The 22,963-nt window shown below is 43.9% G+C and overlaps 2 protein-coding genes across 5 annotated transcripts in view; one reads left to right on the top strand and one right to left on the bottom strand.

Annotated features, from left to right (window-relative positions):
- Positions 1-14,294, bottom strand: part of PGCKA1 (PDCD10 and GCKIII kinases associated 1) — an 81,964-nt gene extending 67,670 nt beyond the window's left edge. For 2 of the 4 annotated variants that reach the window (XM_070791269.1, XM_070791274.1), the window contains exon 1: positions 14,177-14,294. The gene's annotated coding sequence lies outside the window, so the exon portion shown is untranslated. Of the gene's footprint in view, positions 1-14,066; positions 14,090-14,176 lie in introns of those variants that run through there. The other 2 variants (XM_070791271.1, XM_070791272.1) reach the window with 2 other exon arrangements.
- The window catches only part of LOC109560143 (uncharacterized), a 106,396-nt gene that overhangs the window by 21,718 nt on the left and 61,715 nt on the right, over positions 1-22,963 (top strand). Inside the window, exon 3 of the mRNA XM_070790735.1 lies at positions 14,115-14,610. Within this exon, the coding sequence (XP_070646836.1) occupies positions 14,115-14,610 (496 nt within the window). The remainder of the gene's footprint in view (positions 1-14,114; positions 14,611-22,963) is intronic.

The following is a 22,963-nucleotide window of genomic DNA, read 5'->3' as shown; positions in this document are numbered from 1 at the left end:
TCCAGGCAAGAACACTGGAGTGGGTTGCCATTTCCTTCTCCAATGCATGAAAGTGAAAAGTGAAAGTGAAGTTGCTCAGTCGTGTCCGACTCTTTGCGACTCCATGGACTGTAGCCTACCAGGCTCCTCCGTCCATGGGATTTCCCAGGCAAGAGTACTGGAGTGGGTTGCCATTGCCTTCTCTGGGTTTATTCACTGGACAGTTCAATAAAAGCCAAGGTACTCCCAGATGCAGTGAATGTTAGAGGAGACTTTGCTGCAGTATAAAGAATTCCAGACTCTGAGTTAGCACAATCCGTGGGTTCTAGTTTTGGCCCTCTGAATAATTTAGGGTTATATGGTTTTAATTGGAGAAGGAAATGGCAACCCACTCCAGTGTTCTTGCCTGGAGAATCCCAGGGATGGGGGAGCCTGGTGGGCTGCCGTCTATGGGGTTACACAGAGTAGAACACGAGTGAAGTGACTTAGCAGCAGCATACGGTTTTAGCTAGGCCATTAACCTCTCTGGGCCTTAGTTTCCTCATCTGTGTAATGGTGAACTAAATGACGTCTAAGGCCCTTTCTGGATCCTCCATTCTGGAATGACTGTGGACTGCATGTTCAAAGGGAGGAGTAATCATATTGGGATAGAATGATCAAGAGTTTTCAGGAGATAATTAGGGTGGTTTGCTCATTTTCTGCAAAATCTGATTTCTCAGTTGTAAAAAATCCAGCAGAGAGATTGCAGATGGCTCTGGTAATCTCTCCCTCACAGATAACCACTGGTAGAATTTTTTTCTTCTGGATATTATACGTGTTAATTATAACTGTTACTATTGCCATTTTAGGTGCCAAATATAATCATTACTAATTATATTAAAATGGAACATAAAATACGTGTTTCTTTAACAAACTTAAAAAAATTTAAGATTATATCTTGGAGATTTTTCCATGTCATCACATCTCATTTTTTTTTTTTTAAATCAACACAGAGTACTGCATTGTATCTGAAAGTTGTAGTTCATTTAACCAGCATATATTGACAACAAATACACTGTTCTTTGTGATCATAAACAATAGTGCAACAAAATTCCTTTGTATGCCCTGTCCAAATATTCAGTCTTGACACCTCCTCCCTCACTGTCCATTTCCAATCCATCACCAGGTCCTGGTGGTTTCACCTAATACCTCAGGAACCCACACACTTCTCTCCACTGAGTTCTCTCTATTTTATTCAAGTGGAGATTCAACAATGTCTCACACAATAGCCCCTTACTTGAGGCTAGCCTTCTTTAGCCCCATGTCTTCCTTCTAGCTTCCTAACTTGCAACCAGAGATGCAAATCTTATTTCCCAGTTTACGACCTTCAGTAGCTTCTCTCTGTTCCTAAGATAAAGACCACTGCCTTGTAATGGTTTTATTGTCGGTGCTGCACTTTGAGGTCAGCATAGAGTTTGGAATTTGTATGTGTTTTCCCTGCACCCTAGGATGTAGATTAAATTAGTATGTAGAGTAAATTAGTTACTCAGTCAGGACAACACACTTCTGGGATGGTTAGTAAGGATGTTATCAGATGCTTAGAATTCAGAGGTGGTTTCTACAAGCAAGTTACTTTCTTTATCTGTCATCAGCACAAAGGACTTGACTAATTAGCAAATAACTGTTAGAAGTTATTTTTCCTCGGTGAAGTCAGTGTTGTACAGGATGTGTGGACAGGCTAGAAACAGTGTTGAGGTATCAACACTCTTGCATCAAATGGTACCTGGTAGTGATTCAGGATCTGTCCTTCCCAGCGGTTCCCAGGACATGCTGGTGAGTGTTGCCTTGTCTAGTTCTTGCTGCTTAATTAAACCCTTAGGTTAGCTGAACCCTGTCCCTAGAGGAGTGTTCCATTTGCCTCTAATGAACTTTCCATGAAAGATCTAATTGGAGAAACAAAAGGAACAGAAACGGGAACTTCATCCAGATTACAAACAGGCTGCATGACTGTTTCAACTTCTGCTTACAAGTCAGTATTACAACGTGAGGCTAGATTGAGCCTGACATTTGCTTTGGGATCAGGTGTGAGGCTGTGGGGAAGGAGACTTGTACCCTCAACCACCTCTAAATATTGAAGGTTTCAACATCCACCCCCAAAAAATCCTAAACAAGACCTTAAATAAGGGTCGGATTGATTGAGGTCAGATTATAGTATGTAACCTAAGAGACCCTGCACAATCGACCTTCTGCCACCTCTCCTGGTCCTCCTCCTGCTCAGGAGACTTCTGGAACACCGTACCTTGGGGGATGTCTGAGCCTACAGCCTGCCTTTGCACCGGAGGACCCACTTTGCCTGATCAGATCCCTCTTATCCTTCCCAGCTTGGCGGGACAGGCTTCCCTCAGAGAAGCCATTCTGGCCTCTCAGGCCAGGTCATGCCCCCACCCTCACAGAGCCCAGGGCAGTTCTCCCTGCTTTCCCTAAGGGAATGGATGATGATGCGTCCTTTTGCTAACTGCACCAAGCCCTATGGTACTGCCTCCAGGCCTGTGTTAATTACCTTTGTATTCCCACTGTCTGGCACAGACTATGGACATTTGTTCAATAAAGAGCATTTAGATTTTACGCCCAACAGCATTAGTATTTTTTTAAAAAATTTTATGGAACTAGGTTCACTAAGTGGAGTGAGCCTTCCATAATGAAAACACTTAACAGTATTAAAAAAAAAAAAAATCCAACCAAACTCACAAAGTGAAGGGCAAAGGATATATAAAATACAAAGGTGAAGCAATGACCCTCTCTTTTAAATACTATCCACGCCAACTTAATTCTGTTGAAAACCCTTCACGGACAGAAGGGCCAGAAGAAAGCCACCTTCTTCCTCACTCACTCTGCATATTTCATAGTTTCCTTTCCTTTCAACATTTACAGGAGGATCATTTCAGTATGCAAATAAGTTCTGCTTTCTCAGAGAACTCCATTTTACTTTGTCTCCACACATCAAGTCCTTGGCATTCTCCCTACTTCCCACTTATACAAACACGGAACACACTTCACCCCAAACTTCTGTACATGCTGAGGTTCGAGGAGGATTTAAAACTACCCCTGGACAGCTATTTAAGGACATTTTATGATAAGGAAAGTTACATATCTAGTTAGAAATTCCGGGGAAATCCCACGAGTTTCAGTTAGAAATTTCCTGTTATTTCGTGTGGCCTTTGTCCAAGGTAAAGATGAGGTGAGCTGGGAGGAAAAGTGCATTGTTTGAACACCTGCCCTACTCAGACCCTTCTTTGCATCTTGTATCCCATGGCGCTGCTCTGGTCCTAACTAACCTCTCATCTCCCTTTTGAGAAAACTGTGGGCCACAGAGATCGAGAATCAGGTTGATTAAGTATTTACTAAATGCAGACAAATGCAGCTTTACAGATATGGAAACTGAAACCCAGGGAGGTTCCAGGCAGAGTTAGGATGCAAACCTGATGGGGGTCCAGCCCTCACTCCTGTCTTTTCTGGGAGAGCCAGGCCTGACTCAAAGGGGGTCATGACCCGTTCTTCCTTGAGACTCACCTGGGAAGCATAGGCGACCCACTGGCTTAGTGAATGGAAGAAAGTACCTTGGTTTCTTTTGTTGTTGTTGCTAAGTCATACCTGACTCTTTTGTGATCCCCACAGACTATATATAGCCCACCAGTTCCTCTGTCCATGGGATTTCCCAGGCAAGAATACTGGAGTGGGTAGCCATTTTCCTTGGAGAAGGCAATGGCACCTCACTCCAGTACTCTTGCCTGGAAAATCCCATGGACGGAGGAGCCTGGTAGGCTGCAGACCATGGGGTCACGAAGAGTTGGACACGACTGAGCGACTTCACTTTCACTTTTCACTGTCATGCATTGGAGAAGGAAATGGCAACCCACTCCAGTGTTCTTGCCTGGAGAATCCCAGGGACAAGGGAGCCTGGTGGGCCGCTGTCTATGGGGTCGCACAGAGTCGGACACGACTGAAGTGACTTAGCAGCAGCAGCCATTTCCCTCTCCAGGGGATCTTTCCAACCCAGGGATCAAACCCGAGTCTCCTGCATGGCAGGTGGATTCTTTACCACTTGGGGAGCCTAATACAGTTTCTTTTAAGGGTTCCCATAAACTAAACAGACAGTAAGCACCTGCAAACAGAGTGCGTAAAGACATCTAGAGGAACCCAACATGCATATGACGCAGTCATCTGTGAGACTAAGAGGATGATTCTGTTTCTGAGTCTCACCCAGTCACACCTGTCAGTGCAGCCCTTCAAGGTTCTGGGGCAGTGAATTCTGGAAATTTGTTTGGTTTACTTGTTTTGCTTTTTGTCTAATTAATCTTACAGGACAACTGCCTGTCCAGGATTGTAGTTTCAGTAATTTTTTTTCTCTGAAGCTACTTTAGCTTTAAGTTTTATTGATTTTTTTGCCTAGATGCAGGTCACACTACTTTTGCCCCATTAAACCTTTGATTGCAGGTAGGGAATTATAAAAACAACCCTCCAACTCTCTCAGTTTGTTGTGACTTCTTCACACCTTCTTTTGTTTTCAGGCTCTCCCCCAGATCCACAATTTTCATTTCAACTTGGGCTTCAGCACCACGAAATATTTGCCTTTTAGTAGCTCAGACAATAAAGAACCTGCCTCCAAGGCAGGAGACCCAAGATTGATCACTGGGTCGGGAAGATCCCCCGGGGAAGGGAATGGCAACCCACTCCAGTATTCTTGCCTAGAGAATCCCAAGGACAGACCATGGGGTCACAAAGAGTCGGACATGACTGAGCGACTAACGCACTTTACCTTTGAAAGGAGAAAGCAAGCTCTGCATCAATAATAGAGACTGAACTCATTTTACAGAGCTGGGGGATCAGGCTTCCATTAGTGGTCTTCTGTGGAAAAGGCAATGGCAACCCACTCCAGTACTCTTGCCTGGAAAATCCCATGGACGGAGGAGTCTGGTAGGCTGCAGTCCATGGGGTCTCAAAGAGTCAGACACGACTGAGCGACTTCACTTTCACTTTTCACTTTTATGCATTGGAGGAGGAAATGGCAACCCACTGCAGTGTTCTTGCCTGGAGAACCCCAGGGACGGCGGGGCCTGGTGGGCTGCTGTCTACGGGGTCACACAGAGTCGGACACGACTGAAGTGACTCAGCAGCAGCAGCAGTAGTGGTCTCCTGGGGCTGGACCTCGGCCTGGGTTGCAGCGACTCTCTGAAGCTTCTATCACGTCTGTTCCTAGAACACTTGGCTTCCTTCATCAAAACCGAATCCCAGTGAGGATCATAAAACATGTCCCATCAAGTATAAAAGAGAATGCACAGAAATTGTACTTAGCAAACTAATTCTTAATTCAAAGCACTGGAAATATAAAGCATGGTTTGTTGTTATTACAATTATCATATGGATTCAATGAAATAAGAAAATCATGCCAGGGAGGAAATCGGGTTTTGTGAGGTATTTTCAAGTTTCCATGAAATAGTTATTTGGAATCATCAATAGAAACCTTCAAGCATCTCTCTGAGTTTGGCACAGTGTATACGGGAGGAAAAAGTAAACCCAAACTTAAAACTGGATAATTTGGATAATTTCTGCCAAAGACCAAATATAAAACCTGCAGAGTACTTCAGTGGATAGAAGATTGGGCTTAGCATCAATAGAATCGGTTCAAACATTGACTGGGTGACACCCCTAAATCTCTCTGTGAAAGTGGCATAATATTTAGGTTGGGGAAAAAGTAATTGTGGTTTCAGATTGTGAATTTTAAATCATCATAACTAGGCTCAAACACACTTTTATTATTCAAAATAGGAACCATTACTATCAACCCATTTTTGCCAATGAGAAATAAGTTGATTTGTCTAGTGAACCCTTGGAAAGCATTTTCTGCCTCTTGCTGATTGAGGAAGCATTTTCCCTGCAAAAAGTTGTCGAGATGCTTGAAAACGTCGTAGTTCACTGATGACAGGTCAGGTGAATATGGCAGATGAGGCAAAACTGCATAGCCCAATTTGTTCAACTTTTGAAGCACTGGTTGTGTGACATGTGGTCAGGGGGTGTCCTGGAGAAGAACTGGGCCCTTTCTGTTGATCAATGCTGGCTGCAAGCGTTGCAGATCTCATCGATCTGCTGAGCATACTTCTCAGATGTAATGGCTTCTCTGGGATTCAGAAAGCTGTAGTGGATCAGATGGACAGCAGGCCACCAAACAGTGATCATGATCTTTTTTTGGTGTAAGTTAGCTTGGGGAAGTGTTTTGGAGCTTCTTCTTGGTCCAACCACTGAGCTGGTCATTGCTGGTTGCTGAATAAAATCCACTTTTCATCACATGCCACAATTCAATGGAGAAATGGTTCACTGTTGTTGTATAGAATAGGAAACAACATTTCAAAATGACGATTTTTTAAAATTTTTGGTCAACTCATGAGGCACTCACTTATTGAGCTTTTTCACCTTTCCAATTTGCTTTGAATGCTGAATGATTGTAGAATGGTAGACACTGAGTTCTTCAGCAACTTCTTATGTTGTTGTAAGAGGATCAGTTTCGATGATCCTCTTAATTGGTCACGTCAACTTCCAATGGCTGGCCACTGCACTCCTCATCTTCAAGGCTCTCATCTCCTTTGCAAAACCTCTTGAACCACCACTGCACTGTACATTCATTAGCAATTCCTGGGCCAAATGCATTGTTCAAACTGTGAGTTGTCTTTGCTGCTTTTTGCAACCCATTCTGAACCCAAATAAGAAAATCACTTGAATCTGCTTTTTATCTAACATCATTTCCCTAGTCTAAAATTAATATAAACAGCAAGTAATAAGTCATCAGCAAAAATAAAAAAAATAGTAAAAGAAGAAATGTGCATTAAAATGATGTATAACATAACCAGATTTATTTAAGAATGTACCAATATCAAATAGCAAAGTTCAATAATGCAAAACCGCAATTACTTTTGCACCAGCCTAATAATTCTACCTATACAAATGTCACAGGACAGTTGGGAAGGTCTAATAAACTCAAGAACTATATAAAGAACTGCTTCATTATAACTAATTGCCTGTCAAAAATTTATATATATATACACACACACACACACAAATATGAAATTTACATGAGCATGCTGATTTGGAACTTTAAAATTTGAATGGCCTCTTAGTAAAAGTTTAAAAATTGCCACAAAGGAATGGGGAAAGTTGCCTGAAACCATCATTACCACCAAAAAGTATCTTCTTTTTCAATAGTAAAGAATGCAAAGATAACACCCCAACCTAAAGTTTGCGATGCACAATTCAGAACCTGGCAGTCTAGAACCATCTTCACTTCCTCTCCTTCTTTCCTTAGAATCCAACTTAGCAACAAGTGTCGTGGGATAAACTTTGCAAGGCCTCTCAGGTTGGACGGTTCTTCTATTTCCCCATCCCTGCCTCAGTCGGAGCCCTCCCCTCAGCACCCTCACAACGGGATTCACTACTGCCAGGCTCTCTGGGCCACCCTTACTTAGTGCTGCCAGATCCGCCTTCCTAAAAAGCAGAACTCAGGATCCACAGAGATTCCATCCATCTCATCCTGTTTCCCTCTACTCCAAAAACATTCCCCTCCTCTAGTCTAGGAATTCCTTCACCTGCCCAGACGCCAGCCTCAGGGCCTTTTGCTCTTGCTGTTCTCTCCGCCTAGAATGTCCTTCCACCAGCCCATCTTACTACAAATCACTCTCCCACAGTCCCTTTAGTGCAGTGCTTCTCAGATTTTACCATACTTATGAATCGTCGTAACATCTTGTTAAAATGTAGGTTCTGATTCAACAGATCTCAGGTTGGGGGCAAGACTCTGCAATTCTAACCACCTCCCAGCCAATGTTGCTGGCCCATGGACCCCACTTTGAGAAGCAAACCTATTGACTCAGGGGGAAAAAAGGCGGGGAGGAGGTAGTTCTTGGAGACAGACAGACATAGATTTGAATGCAATCTTTATCAGGCAAATATCTCCATCTGTATAGGGGGAATATTACCCGTTTTATGGAAGTGATAGGAGGATCTTTTGACTATAAATAGATATTAGGCTTTTCAAATCTCTTTCACTTGGCTCCCCTAACCTTATCATCTTGTTCCTTACTATGCTTCTCTGATAATCCAGTTTATTTCTCTTTACTCTGGATCTTGTGTGTTGTGCTTAGTCGCTCAGTTGTGTCTGACTCTTTTTGACCCCCCTGGACTGTAGCCCGCCAGGCTCCTCTGTCCATGGAGATTCTCCAGGCAAGAATACTGAAGTGGGTTGCTATACCCTCCTCCAGGGGATCTTCCCAACCCTGGGATAGAACCCAGGTCTCCCCTGTTGCAGGCAGATTCTTTACCATCTGAGCCACCAGGGAAGCCCACTCTGGATCTTACCTGACTTTATTTCTTTTAGCACATAAATCAAGAAAAAGGAATTCTTAAAGTTAAGTTTTGTTCTTACAAACTTTGAGCTTATGAAACTTAATTCCATCCTCCCTGCAGCTGAGTAGGGAGGGGCACATTGAGGGGCACATCAAAGTTCCAGTGCTGATTCGATCACTCACCAGCTGAGTCTCCTGCTGAATGTGAACTAACATGTCTGGGTTTCAATTACTTCACCTGTAAAATTCTGCCTTTACCTCCTGTGTTGTTGTGAGAGTTAGGGATGTTACATAAAGTGCTTGGCCAATGCAGCAGCATGCAAAAATGGCCACAACACTCTACCCCTCCCTGAATTCACATTCTCTAATGACTCTGCAGTTCTTTCTATCAAAAGGTAAAGAGTCTATTTCTTCATAAAGTATATTGGAGGAGAAGCACTTTGTGTCCATTTCAGCCTAGGCCTCAAGGAGCCTTGCTCCCGTGCTCCTGCTCTCACCCATGCTGAGCCAACATGTCACCAAACGCAGGGCAGCCTGTCATGTGACAGGAAGCAGGAGGTCCAGCTGCCCCAAAGGACTCAGCCAGCAGTCATCGAACACCCAGAGGCAGAGCCACCCTGGTGACCGCAGTCACACAAGGGAGACTGGACAAGACCAATAGGTTCACCAGGTCCAGACTGCTAATCCACAAAGTCATAAACTAAATGAATGGTGGTTGTTTCAAGCCATTATGTTTTGGGGTGTCTGTTATGCAGAAATATATAACTGATACTGTATATATAAGTAATTTCTCCATAAATAGTGGCTATTACAATATTTGGGGGCTTCCCTGGTGGCTCAGTGGTAAAGAATCCACCTGCTAATGCAGGAGATGTGAGTTACATTCCTGGGTTAGGAAGGTCTTCTGGAGAAGGAAATGGCAACCCACTCCAGTATGCTTGCCTGGGAAATCCCATGCATGGAGGAGCCTGGTGGGGCTACAGTCCATGGTGTCACAAAAAACAGACACAACTTAGAGGCTAAACAACAACAACATTTGTCAGAAAAAAAGACACAATGTCAAAAAAATGAATTTTCCATATTGCTAAAAATTCTATTTCTGGATCAGTATTTAGAAAGATGGCTGAGCTGGAAACTAGGGTTCATAGATTCTGATTCAAGTAGCTTTTCCAATTGGCAGCCATATGACCTTGAAAACATCATTTAACTTACTTGAGCCTCAGTTTCCTTATCTGCAAGGTAAAGTGGTTAGACCAAATGACTTTTAATTTTTTGTTTAGCTCTAAAAAGGACTGAGGATCCATTTTTACAAAATGTAACACTTATTTCCTTGCTAACAGATAGCTCTGAACCCAATTTTTCTTTCTTGTAGACTTCAGGATTTAATCACAGATAACCCTTCCTGTATTTCCGTCACTGTTCAGCATTTGGTTGTGACTGAGTTTCACACTTCTAACAGTCATGCTCCGGACCTAGAAGGTGGCCCTCCTTGCTGTGGACCAGGAACCCAGATAGGCAAGCTCATTAGGAATCAAAAGATGAATAATGCCATGTAAGTTCTAGAGGGAATCAAAGTAAGTGGCTCTTAACTCTTTGCAGGTGCAGGTGGACTTCTTTTACTAATTTCTAGGTTGTAATATATATTTTGGAGGACTGAGTTGTGCAGTGTGATTACCAGACAAGGAGGATACTATTTTATAGCCATAAAGTACAAATCAAATTTGCAGTTATTGCATATAAATGACCCAAGATACAAAATCAGTTATGAAATAGGGGGAGAAAGACTTAACACCAGAATTTTAAGTTTTAAAATTCTCTCATGTAGCGATTGACTCTGGGCTTCCCTGGGGCTTCCCTTGTGGCTCAGCTGGTAAAGAATCCGCCTACAATGTGGGAAACCTGGGTTCGATCCCTGAGTTGGGAAGATCCCCTGGAGAAGGAAAAGGCTACCCACTCCAGTATTCTGGCCTGGAGAATTTCAGAGACTGACTCTGGAATTAACAAGTAAACTGCAAATACATCCAAATACATGTTGTATTAAAGAGTTATGCATGTGGCAGTGACTAGGATGGTTTTTCTTTTCTCACAGGCATTCAGCACCTCTAACATACCACTAGTACATGCTCTAACACAGCCCTTAGCAAATAGAATACAGTCTTCCCTGTGATATATGGCAGGCCATAAGGTAGGCAATTTATAAGAAAAAAAAAAGACTGTTACACCCACTTCCATTATGTTACATAGTCAAAAGTCAGGGTATTTTTATTCCTGGGAGGAATTAAGCTAAATTAGGAAATAAGGGAGCAACTGTTTATCTTAATTTTGCCTTTGGATAGTACTTTAGTTGTTAAGTTGTATCTGATTCTTTGCAATACCCTGAAGCATAGCCCACCAGGTTCCTCTGTCCATGGAATTTCACAGCCAAGAACACTGGAGTGGGTTGCCATTTCCTTCTCCAGCCGATCTTACTGAACCAGGGACCAAACCCATGTCTTCTGCATTAGCAGGCAAAATTCTTTACCACTGAGCCACCAGGGAAGTCCCTATGTGTATAGTTAAGTCTGTATAAAGAGGCACAAGGTTGTTGAAAGGGTGGAAAAAAAAAAAAATCAGCTCACTCTGTATCAAAAACTTTCTTTTGTGATAGAAACGAACTAGGTGGGGCCCCAGGGTAGCTCCGTTCAATAGGGACAACATTGCAATGGGAAGTGGCTTCTGCTTATGTACCTGGAGCACACGTATTTTGAAATGACATGTAAACTAACTTCAGAGACTTGAATCATCTGGTATTTTTTGAGTTAATGTCTTACATACCTTTGCCCAAGTATCTTTTGAGTCAATTCACCCTCTCCTCTGGGGGGATTTTTCTCAGCACCCACCTTGCTTGTATCTTCCCCATTTCATTCTCACTGCAGCGGAAGTGATTCCCCATTTCATTCTCACTGCAGCGGAAGTGAAGTTTCTCAAATACAGATCTGCTCAGCTTAAAATCCTCTAATGGCTTTTCTGAAGACTGTAAGACCCCTGAAGGCAAGGACTGTATTCCTAGTACCTCGTCGAGTGTCTACAAATATGCTGTCTCCAAGACCAGGTTGGGGTTTCATTCAATTTTCGAGAGCTGTTTGTACATGGAGTTTTACTGCCCATGGGAAAATGTGAGACATGATACCCTTTGCCTTATGTTAATACTGTTCACTGCAGCTCAGAAGAGTCTTTTCGAAGATGCTTGATAACACTGAATTAGCATTTGAGGTATTTAAGTCTTTGCTTGAGGATATACATTCACCTGATGGGTGTGTTGCAAGTATTCTTTAGGGTAGGGTCATTTTGGTGATATGTGTTCCTCTTGAAGATTCCAAACTCTTTGGGACCATGATTTTCTCAGATTAGAAAGGGGAGAGTAGATAGATTTCATTTTCATTTTATTTTCTTAAATAGCATTCAGGTAATAACCAGACTATGAGACTGTAACAGGATGACCCGTCTGACTGGCAGATGGGTGACAGCTCAGGCCTGCCTGAGGATGAATCTATTAATTCCTCTTTTCTAGATACCCAGTAAGTCTATCTGCCACCAATAATCAAAATGCGTGCTGTATATGAGTTCTAAGTCACTTCAGTCGTGTCCAGCTCTTTGCTATCCCATGGACTGTAGCCCGCCAGGCCCCTCTGTCCATGGAATTCTCCAGGCAAGAACACCGGAGTGGGCTGCCATGCCCTTCTCCAGGGGATCTTCCCAACCCAGGAATCAAACCCGTGTGTCTCTTATGCCTCCTGTATTGGCAGGTGGGTTCTTTACCACTAGTGCCACCTGGAAAGCCTCAATGCAATACCCTCAAAAAGAGAGAGAGAAAAGGGAGCTAGGTTCTGTTTTCCGAAGATCCGAAAAGAGTTCAAGATTCTGAGTTACTAAAAAGAACTGTAGAACTAGGGGAATCTGACAGTCCAGGTGGAGGAAAGTCAGCTACCAAGAATTGGTATTTAACTATTTGGAAATTGAAGTCCATTCCTGGAAGCACAATCAATGGGCTCCCAGGGCACCAAGGGCAGAGCAGTTCCTGGAGCAAGGAGGATAGCCCCTGCTCTGCCCTTGGGCAGATGCTGGATTCGGGCCAGAGCTTAGCTGGGTTGTTTCCAGGTTCAGACAGGGACTAGGTGGGAAGTTAGAGGGACTGTTCCATTCCTAAGCTAATGAACATATTTAGTTGATACTCAAGCTACTGTTTTGTTTTAAAATTCCAGATATGTAAAAGCTCTTTAGAATCTAGCTAAGACTGGCCGACTTAATCTGTAGATGTCATTACACATCTAAATCTTCAGAACCTTTGAGAACCACACCCCAGGGTCAGATGCCTTGAGATAGGTGCTTATTGCATACTTGCTGAATCAAAGAACAAGATCATGATGGGCACAGAGTGAGCCAAGAAGAAAAAGCAGCAGAACCCCGCCTCTGTCAGTGTCTGCTCCATTTCACCTCTGTGATCAAGGCAGTTTCCTATAACTAACTCTTCACACTTTAGTGAAATACAAGCTACCCCAGAACTTTACTTGACCTTCAGAGCCTTGTAATTGTTTCAGTGGTCTGCCTCATGACTGTTAGGCTGTCCCAGAGACCTGAGTGCTTAGCCTTAGAAGACTTTAACATGTCTCCTTAAAACAGTGTCATCTTGAGGATTCTGTGGGGGAATAACCGGCAAATAACAGAATCTACTGTCTTTAAAAGAAGCGACAACTTTCCCCTTCTTTCTCATTCAACTCTCAAACATTTCTTAAATAGCCTGTTTACAACCACCCAGTAACATTCACAAGCCATGGTGAGAAGTGCCATCAGTAATTCTCTCTGATATTGACAGAAAGAAAATAAGCATCCTATTCTTCAATAATTTGAACCACCTCATGGAACACTGACTTCCTCTAAATTCACTGGGCAAACATCTATACCACAATGGAAAATAAGATGTACTAAATTACTAAAGGGAGTTTTTGTTCTGTTTTTAAGGTTAATTGCAGGGCTTGAGGGGAAAAAAAAGATTTTTGTCTTATATCTTTGGAAAATTCGTTCAGTGGTGGTTTATGAAAATTTCACCTCATCTGGACTCCCAAGGTCACTGAGACCCAAGTAACTGACCTGGGAGATATTTGCCTAATTATTAAATATTCAGCAAACCATGTGTGACCATTTAACCGTTTGCACCTGGGACCCGCCTTCAACACGCGTTGCTTCCTAGCACTGCCCCCCTCTTCCACCCCTACTCATCGCCACCCAGGGCGCTAGCACCCCTGAAAGAGCAAAATCCTGGGACTCAAGGACATTTCAAAGAAACAACGGCGGTCACCGTCCATTTCCGTTTTCCTTAAAAGAAAAAAAACACTCAGATGCTTAAAAATGGGGGAAAGACGGGGTTCTTAGAAATAGTGGGAAATCTTTTGCAGTTTTTCCAATCCAAGTTCTCAGGCACTCTTGAAAGTTCATTAATTAGAGATTTAAACACAAAAGTGTTTCGCACACCAATTAGATGCCAAGCTTTGTAAGCTGTCTTGGTGTTCAGTTTGGGGGAGTTAGTAAAAGTCCCCCCACCTCACCCCATTCTGCATTTTGCCTCTCTTCCAGAGCCTTTTCTTGAATGACCTGACCTTTCCAAAGCAATCAAACTGAGAATTGCCTCACTCCCACCCCCCACTTTTTCCCTCATGGCAAAAGGAAATAAAGACGTAAAAATACCCGGCGAGAGAAGTGGGGGCAATTAAGCCACAAAGCCGAGCCCCGCAGAAGTCAAGCTCTGGTGCTGCTCGTGGCGGGGCGGAGAGCGCGGGGCTGGAGACGGTCCCTACCTGGGGCTGCGGCGGCGGCGGCGGGGTCCTGGCGCCCATGGCTTCGCCGGCCTCAGGCGGCCGCGCTGGGAAACGCCGGCGGCTCAGTGCCGCCCGGACCCGCGGCGCTCGCAGCTGCCGCCCCGGCGCCGTCATTGGGCCCGCGCGTCACGTGGCCTGGCCGGCGGGCGAGCCTCCAGGGCCCGCGTAACCCTTTACCTGCGCTGCCCGCGCCGCTCCAGAGGGCTCCCCGAGCCCGACTACTGACTCCCCACACCTCCGCCCCGGAACCCACGCTGGCCTCCGGGGCGCACCCAAGCAGAAAATCCCGGAGCTCGGCTTCTGATCGTCGACACTCAGGCTGCATGCCAGCCGCCCGCTCGCTCGGGGAAACTTTTTGGTGCCTACTTTACCGTCATGCTGCGGGGAGAGGGGAGCTTCCTAAGATGCGGGACGTAAGTGAGGAGATACATAAGTGCACTCCCTGGCAAACTGATGTATCCCCCCTTCTTCCCGTGAACTTGTGGTTTTGTTTCCTCCCTCGTTCTGGCAAGTGCGTGCCTGGCGTACGCACTGTCGCCTGCCTTTAAGGGATAAATATTCTGGGAAAGAGCGCAGACGCTACCAGGATGAGAATTCCCTGGGAAGTTGCATAGCCTCTCCGGCACCCTGGAGACCGCGGTGGGAGTTTAACGAAGTCATGCTCCCCCTGTTACCCACTTTGCCTCTCTGTTCCTGGGGTGTTGGAACCTCGGCTGCCACACTCCGTCTGCCATTCTGAGCTCCAAGCCTGAGCTTGTAGCCATCCACACACTTACGGTGGGTTGATTTACCCTAAAATAGAACTTAAGTGTTGGAGATTCTTTTCACCTGTGCGCCAAAGTGCGTCGGTGTTGGCCTTAACAGGGAAATCTGTTAAGCAAGGGCGCCACCTAGCTTGTCCTTTTCTCTCTTTGCCCTTCATTCGTTCATTCAGAGAGCGTCAGCATGAAACAGTAGGCTGGAGAAGCAACAGGGAAGGATGCCATTTAAAGATGTAATCTGTCCACTCCAGTGATTCCAGCGCTATTTACATGACAACGTTTGTCACACTTTACGGGGAAAACTCCTTTTTTGAATCATTCCACTTATGTAGTGGCTGCATGTTTTAAAATGATAGATTATTAGGGATGTTACATACTGTTTTGGGCTTCCCAGGGGGCGCTAGTGGTGAAGAGCCTGCGTGCCAATGGCAGGAGACATAGGAGACACTGATTCCACCCCTGGATTGGGAAGTTCCCCTGGAGGAGGAAATGGCAACCCACTCCACTATTCTCTCCTGGAGAATCCCATGGACAGAGGAGCCTGGCAGGCTACAGTCCTTGGGGTCGCAAAGAGTCAGACACGACTGAAGGGACTTAGCACACGTGCATGCTGTTTTACATTACTTTCTGATAAAACACTTTGTCCCTGTAAAGAACCATCTTATCCAATTTCTAACCCATGCTTTAAACATGTTCACAGGATGATGGTAAGTTTTAGTTGGTTATTTTGACCAAAAAGACTTGGGTGTTTATCTTGGGTTTTAAAGTATGTTTCCCAGACTAGCAGAATCGGCATCATCTGGGGGAATTTAGTAAAACTGCAGATTCTTGGGCTCCATCCTAGACATATGGATGCATGGGGTCAGGGAGGGTGAAAAAATATGTCTTTTAACAAATGAGGCACCACTGCCCTCAGTCTGCTCAAACTGCTGGCTAGGTTATCCTCATCTATTAAAGGCTGGGGGGATACTATAAACCACAGGTAGTGGTGTTAACCTCAAGTTACCAGTTTATCATGTTGATACCAGCCTGTCATGTTGATACACTAACCCAAACCCTCTGATGTGTCCCGTACAATGTGTAATCTGTAGTTAATGCAGATCACATGGAATGCCAAATGGAGCTCAGAGGGGCCCCTCATAAAAAAATACAGAAGAAAAGCCTATGGTTTCTTCATGCATATGGGAATGAAACACCATGATTCACTTAGTTTTTAAGGTGTGTTTATGTTTTCATTGGCATATAAATTGTTCTCTGATGCTAAGTCATGGAAGCTAAGAAAGCTATTGGGTTGGTCAAAAAGTTCATTTGGGTTTCCTGTAACAGCTTGCAGAACCTAAACAAACTTTTTTGGCCAACCCAGTAATTTGAGTGGATATGCATTTTTTTTTTAATTGGAGGATAATTGCTTTACAGTGTTGTGGTGGTTCAGTCATAATTATGCATATATTCCCTTCCTCTTGAGCCTTCCTGCCCCCTCCCATCCCACCCCTCTGGGTTGTCGAAGAGCACCAGGCTGGGTTCCCTGTGTTACACAGCAGCTTCCCACTGGTTATCTATTTTACACATGCCACTGTATATATGGCAGTACTACTTTCTCAATTTGTCCTATCCTCTCCTTCTCTCACTATGTCCACAAGTAGGTTCTCTACGTCTGTGTCTCCATTCTTTCCCGTCAAATATTTGTCAACATAGTTCTAAACAAAAGAAGAGACAAACTTTTTAAAAGGTTATAGTATTGGCTTTGGAGAATTAAATGGCAACCCACTCCAGTACTCTTGCCTGGAAAACCCCAAGGATGGAGGAGCCTGGTGGGCTGCAGTCCATGGGGTTGCGAAAAGTTGGACACGACTGAATGACCTCACTTTCACTTTCATGCATTGGAGAAGGAAATGGCAACCCACTCCAGTGTTCTTGCCTGGAGAATCCCAGGGGCGGGAGAGCCTGGTGGGCTGCCGTCTATGGGGTCGCACAGAGTCGGACATGACTGAAGTGACTGAGCAGCAGCAGCAGCTGCAGTGTATCCTTAGCACCTGGCTTTCACGTTTAACAACTTTTTTTTTTTTTTTAAATCATAGTCTGTCTTATATGTAATTTAGTTGCACCTCCCTTAGATTATAGGATTCTGGAGGGCAGAGGTGTGCATGACTAATTTTTAAATCATCCTAGGCATAACATAATATCTTGGACATAGCAAGTACAGTGTTTGTTGTATTCTTGCTCCTAGGAGGGAAGATATTTATATAAACAGCAAACTTCATGTATATTAAATAGTCTTATGCAAATAATAATGATCCACTCCTCTACATTTTCTCTGAGAACTGAATTTGATGTACTACACATAATACTTGCTTCCTGTTTTCCTATTAAGACTGAAATCAAAGAAGGTATAACCTATTTTACTCAAATTTGTCATCGTGGCAGAATGCATACCCAAGTGAATATTTGCTGAATGAATGCCTCAACTATTGTGGTTATGGTTATACCTGAAAATTCTGGGAGTTTGCAAGGACCTCCAGTAAACTTCAGAGCCTAGTCTGGTCTATAATCTGGAAATTAGAGAATATTCTTCTAGGTTATTATTAGTAAGTGTCTGCTAGATACTCAATGCTTTATTTTTATGTGCTGTGAAAAGGTAACAAAAAGAAATTGATGACGTGCTGAAATCCTGTTCAGCGATTCCCTCTGGACCTCTGTTTTTAGGTTTCTTCATCTGTACCTTTGGAATGTTTCCAGTGCCTACTTCATATGGCTCTTGTGAAGATTACATGGCTTAGAACATGCAAAGCTCCAAAAAGTGTCTCATGTACAGTAAGCACTCAGTAAGCATAAACAATTATTAATATTATTGAAGATATTGAACTGAACCTGCTAAAGTTGGGGGAGAAAAATAAACACCATGCAAATCTAAGTAGTTTATCCTTTATTCATACAAACAATACATACACAAGACTATACCTTTTTTGAAGACTGCAATAATTTTCTAGTGTAACAACTCTGTAACAAAATTTAACTAAATGTAACATTTATGAAAATATAAATCTCTGATTGGGTAATTCTTCCCAACAATACAAAGTTTACATAAAAACATTCAATATGAGCTATCAGTTGCAAACAAGTTAGGAAAAATCATTCAAGTCACTTGTTAAAACTCTATTAGCTGTTACATAGAACATTCACACTACATTGAATCCATCTAGGCATTTAATTCTTAGAAAGGTGTAGCATGGAGGTCCAACTGATAACGACAGGAATAAGAATGTATTACCTCCAAAGAGCTAAAAAAAAAAAAGCATTGACTCATACAATCAACTCCAAGTAATCTGTACGTGGGCTGAAACTTCTCTGGGCTACCACCTCCCTGGTTGGTAGCTAGACAAGGAGGAACATACTGGAAAAAAATCTTTTCACTGGGGTGTTTCCTATCTGAACCTCATCTCTGTATGCTTATGTGTCAAACTGCTTTCCAAAGTGAAATACAGCTATATTGGATTCCCCGTGGGTTAGATCATTTGTTTCTGCCATTAGCATTAACAATTAGGATGTAGCTCTCCTTTTTTCTCACATTTTTCCCCTACATCTCTGTGAGGTCAACAGAGGAACTATCACTACCTTTATTCTTGCAGTTTAAGAAAACAATACGTTTGGGACGTTAAAGATCTGTCTATAGATGAGTTCAAGGCAGAGCTGGCCGAAAGTCAGTGCCTTGTTCATTTTTCTGTCTTCTCAAGACATCATGGTCCCTTTTAAACCAAACCACTACTACTGATCACCATTGGAAAGTCATCCAAGGACATGCCATGAGGGGGATATGGAAGGAAAAAATCATGTTCCCCTACTGGGATGTAATATTTTATTTTAAACAGGAGAAGTAGTTTTTAAAAAACATTAAATACCAATTTCATAGCTTCTGCTTTGAAACGGCTAAGACTATAAAAGACTCTAGAGAATCCTCAGGCAGAAAGGATAACGGATAAAGGAGGATACATATAGTGTATAGAAGTAAGAAAGTGCTTACAAACAGGACAGTAAAGAGCCTTTGGACACCCTTGAGATTTATGCAATATTTTAGCACGAAGACAGGCATATTCAGTTTGTCCCAGAGTATTTGGTCAGCTATCTGCGTTTTACACAGGAAAGAAGAAGAATGAGAATAAGTAAGGCAAATGTCGTCAGTATTCCACAGATGGCATGTTGAGAAAGCTTTCCTTCTAATAAGATTTACTGCAGGGATTTAGGAAATAGTTTATGCTTCCACACAACCAACTTCTATAGCACAGCCTTTTGTTGGTACAATGATAGAAATGAACAGGTGTTTTGACCACGTTTATAATGCCCTTTCTGTAACATTTTTACACCCAGCACAAACAGGCATTTCAAAATGGCATGAAAAGATTGTGATTTCATATTAAATGTGTTCCTTTGCAGCCCAGAAAATAGTTTAAAAATTGTGTGTTCCATGATACAGAAACCCTTGCATGCAGTTGTAATGAAGACTGACTGTGTATGTTCAGTAGCCCTGTAATAGCAGGAGGCAGCTCTTGCCCCAGTCCAGTCTGTGGCCTCATACCTCACATCCCTTCTGTTGGGAAACTGGGAGTACCTCTGGGCATTTTTGTTACATTATTTTGCACCTTTAGACCTTCCATCTGCAGACTGGATTGACACAGTTGTCAGGATCGTAAAAATGTAAGGAGAGATTAAGGCTGTGTTTAGTTATCCACAATCATTTGAAGTCCAACAGCAGTTTGTGTTCACAATTTCAACCTGTTGCTGTAGGACTAACTCCAGTCCAGATGGTCTGTGTGTAGCTCTAACCTCTCTCATCTGGACAATGGGATGAGTTAAGCTGCTTCTTCCAGTCCAGTTAATTTAAAAACTACTCTCTACCTTTCCACTGATATAGCCATGTAAATGTGATTTCTAGAAATTCTGTCAAGACTTCATTCTTGGGTAAACTTTGTCAAAAAGACTGACTTTACAAATAATTTCACATTTCTGTACATTTCATGTGTGTGTGTTAGTTGCTCAGTCGTGTCTGACTCTTTGTGACCTCATGGACTGTAGCCTGCCAGGCTCCTCTGTCCATGGTTTTCTCTAGGCAAGAATACTGGAGTGGGTTGCCATTCCCTTCTCCAGGGGATTGTCTCAATGTATGAGAATGGCAATAATTAATACTGGAACTCCAGCATCTTTCCTGTCTTTTAAGAATGAATGTGTATCATTTGGGATACAGAAGGTATTTTTTTTTCCTTTTATGTGTGTATGATGTAGTTCTGCTAAGCAGGAAAAACATTTTGTTAGTTGTCAGGGGCATAGCTGTGGCCCCTGGATTCCAGGGCAGAGCACACCCGCTCGTAGCAGGAGTTGTGTTTCTTGGAGGGTGTTGACTCGTTGGGTTCTGAGGAGTCACTCACGGTGATGGGACTGTCTCTTGCAAAAACCTCAGTCGACTCTCTCCATAGACAATCCACAGATACTTTAAAACAGTAACTATTACACTTTGGCCTGGATGTCTGTGTCGCGTTGTTGAAAATTTGTCTGCTGTTTGAAGTGGCGATTTTAATTTTCAGTGCAGCATCTACACGGTCCACCACGGTGTATATCCCTATGCTGCCATCGTCAAAACCCACAATGATGTTCAGGTGCCGCTGGGAGAGGGCAAGGAAAGTTGGTGTTTTGTAAAGGGAACAAGCACCGATATTTTTGCCATCGGCCAGTCTCATGACAATCAAACTGGATATTGCACCATTTTCATCCTCTTCTTCCCCGTTTCGGAAACAAATGTATACCAGGTAGCGACCGTCTCGAGACAACCTCTGCCTCCAGATGACCCCCGAGGCATGCACCACCCGTAATTTGCCGCTGTGTAAATCCAGCACGTTGATATTCTCATCTCCCCTGGAAATAATGCCTAGCTTTCCATTGGGAGAGATTTCAAAATCCTCTAGGTTTTTCAGGAAGTTGTTTGGAAGTTGCACACGGCGGCAGATCACTTCTTCTGTCAGACTCCAGATATTAACCGTCTCAGCCGACGTGATAAACACGATGATATCCGGGCAGTCAGGAATCAATTTAAAATTCACAATGGTGGTGCCGTCTTCGCAGCAGAACTTCTTGGTGATGCTTCCTGTCCAAAGACTGACCGCCATCACCTTGCTTTTGGTCATGCCCACCACGAAGGTGTTCGCAGAGGTGATGAAGGCATTCTGCAGACTGGTCAGGATGTTGCACACCCTGTGGCCCGTGGCCAGTCTCCAAACCCTGGAGGCATTTTCCTCACAGAGAGAGACCACAAACTGGTCATTGTGTGTAATCAGCAGCTGAGAGATTCTCTGCCCATTAATTCGAAAGAGGTTTTCACCACTGCTGGTGTGCCAGACATACTGGCTGCTCTTATCATCTGACGTCACCATGACGTCTCCAGAGGACGTCAGCACGCAGTGCTCAACCGTTCCTTCGTGCTTGAACACTGCTTCAAGGAACCCGCTGCTGAAGTTCCACTTGTGAACACAATCCGAGCCATCGAGGGAGTAAATGATCTCCCCGCGAGCAGGTAACACGAGACTTTGGATGGGTTTTCCAGTCTTATCTATGTTGGACATAGCTGTGATTATATCTATGTCCCAGATGGAAAGAACACCACTGGTGGATAAAGACAGCAGCATATTGTGGTGACTGGATTTCACCAACTTGACTATGGTACCTGAGATTTCCTGTAAGCTCGCCATACACTGCCCCGTGTCCCGCCTCCAGAAGAACACAGCCGAGGTGTTTTCCATGGTCGCAATGATGCAGTCTCCGTTCTTGGACAGCACAGCTGATATAAAGCGTTCATTGTGCTTTGCTCTGAACTTTTCCGCCACCTTCCACAGGCCAGTGTCTAAGAGCTCGATGCTGAGGGCCTTACAGATAAGAACCGCACTTTGGTCCTCTGAAAGTTCAATGCTGACCACCTCACTGTCTTCCCTGCGACAGTCAAAGTCATCAGTCAGCTGGGGGTTGGAGATGTCCTCTGTGTTCCAAACAGAAAGGCTGCCCTCACTGTCTACCATTACCATTTCCTGAGCTGTGTCCAAGATAAGAAGGAACTTCACAAACCCACCTGAAAATTCAGATGTCACTGTACATAACTTTTCTCCACTCCCTAGATGAAAGATGGTGGTGGTGTTCAGGTACTGTCCACAGAAGGCATACACACCGTCTAGTGAGCACTGGACGCAGGTCACTTCGTACCAGCAGTGGAACTGGTAAAGGGGCCATCCATAGAGGAGATCAATGACAGTGACATCTTTGCTGGCTTCGAGCCAGGCCAGAGCATGTTTGACGGACAGTGTAAATCCATTGATGTAGGTGGAGCCACTTCCATGCTTGGTCCCTTTGATTTCTACTTCAGACAGGAGGCAAGAATTTACATTGTCGTAAACCAGCAGGGTATTATTTGTTGTTGCCACCACGAGATACTTTTCATCATTGCTGAGTTTCATGCCCAGGATGACAGACTGGGCTGTTGTGATTTGCCTAAGCAGTTGACGCGTTTCCACATCCCAAGTGCTGATGGAACCATTTTCTAAAGCCGTGAGGACTGTACTGGGGTTACAGGTGGGCAGAATCTCGGTGACATGCAGGTGACTAGATGACAAGGGAAGTCGCTCTGGGCTGTAGGTCACGTCCATGGATGAGTGTAATGGCACAATGGAGCAGTATTTGGGCCCATCTTTGTCACATTCTAAGAGAAGGTGTCTAAGTTTGGGCAGGGAGCTCACAACAGGCAGCAGCCTCTGCTGAAGCTCTGCGGAGAGGGAGCCGGGGAATGCAACGACCTTGGTTTTGATGCTGCGGAGGGTGCTTGCCAGGAACTTCAGCTCCTTCTCCTGCGAGTAGATGTAAGCCAGCTCAATGTCCGCGAGCACTTTGTCGAACTGGCCGATTTTGATCATGGTGTAAAGCCAGCTGAAGTTCATGATGATGCCATAGAGCAGGTCTTCAGTCTTCCCACACCTTG

This window comes from Bos indicus, chromosome 6 (genome assembly GCF_029378745.1).
Source record: "Bos indicus isolate NIAB-ARS_2022 breed Sahiwal x Tharparkar chromosome 6, NIAB-ARS_B.indTharparkar_mat_pri_1.0, whole genome shotgun sequence".
In the NCBI taxonomy this organism is placed as follows: Eukaryota; Metazoa; Chordata; class Mammalia; order Artiodactyla; family Bovidae; genus Bos; species Bos indicus.
The sequence above is the reverse complement of the archived record's forward strand: the minus strand, read 5'-3'. Positions and strand labels throughout refer to the sequence as shown.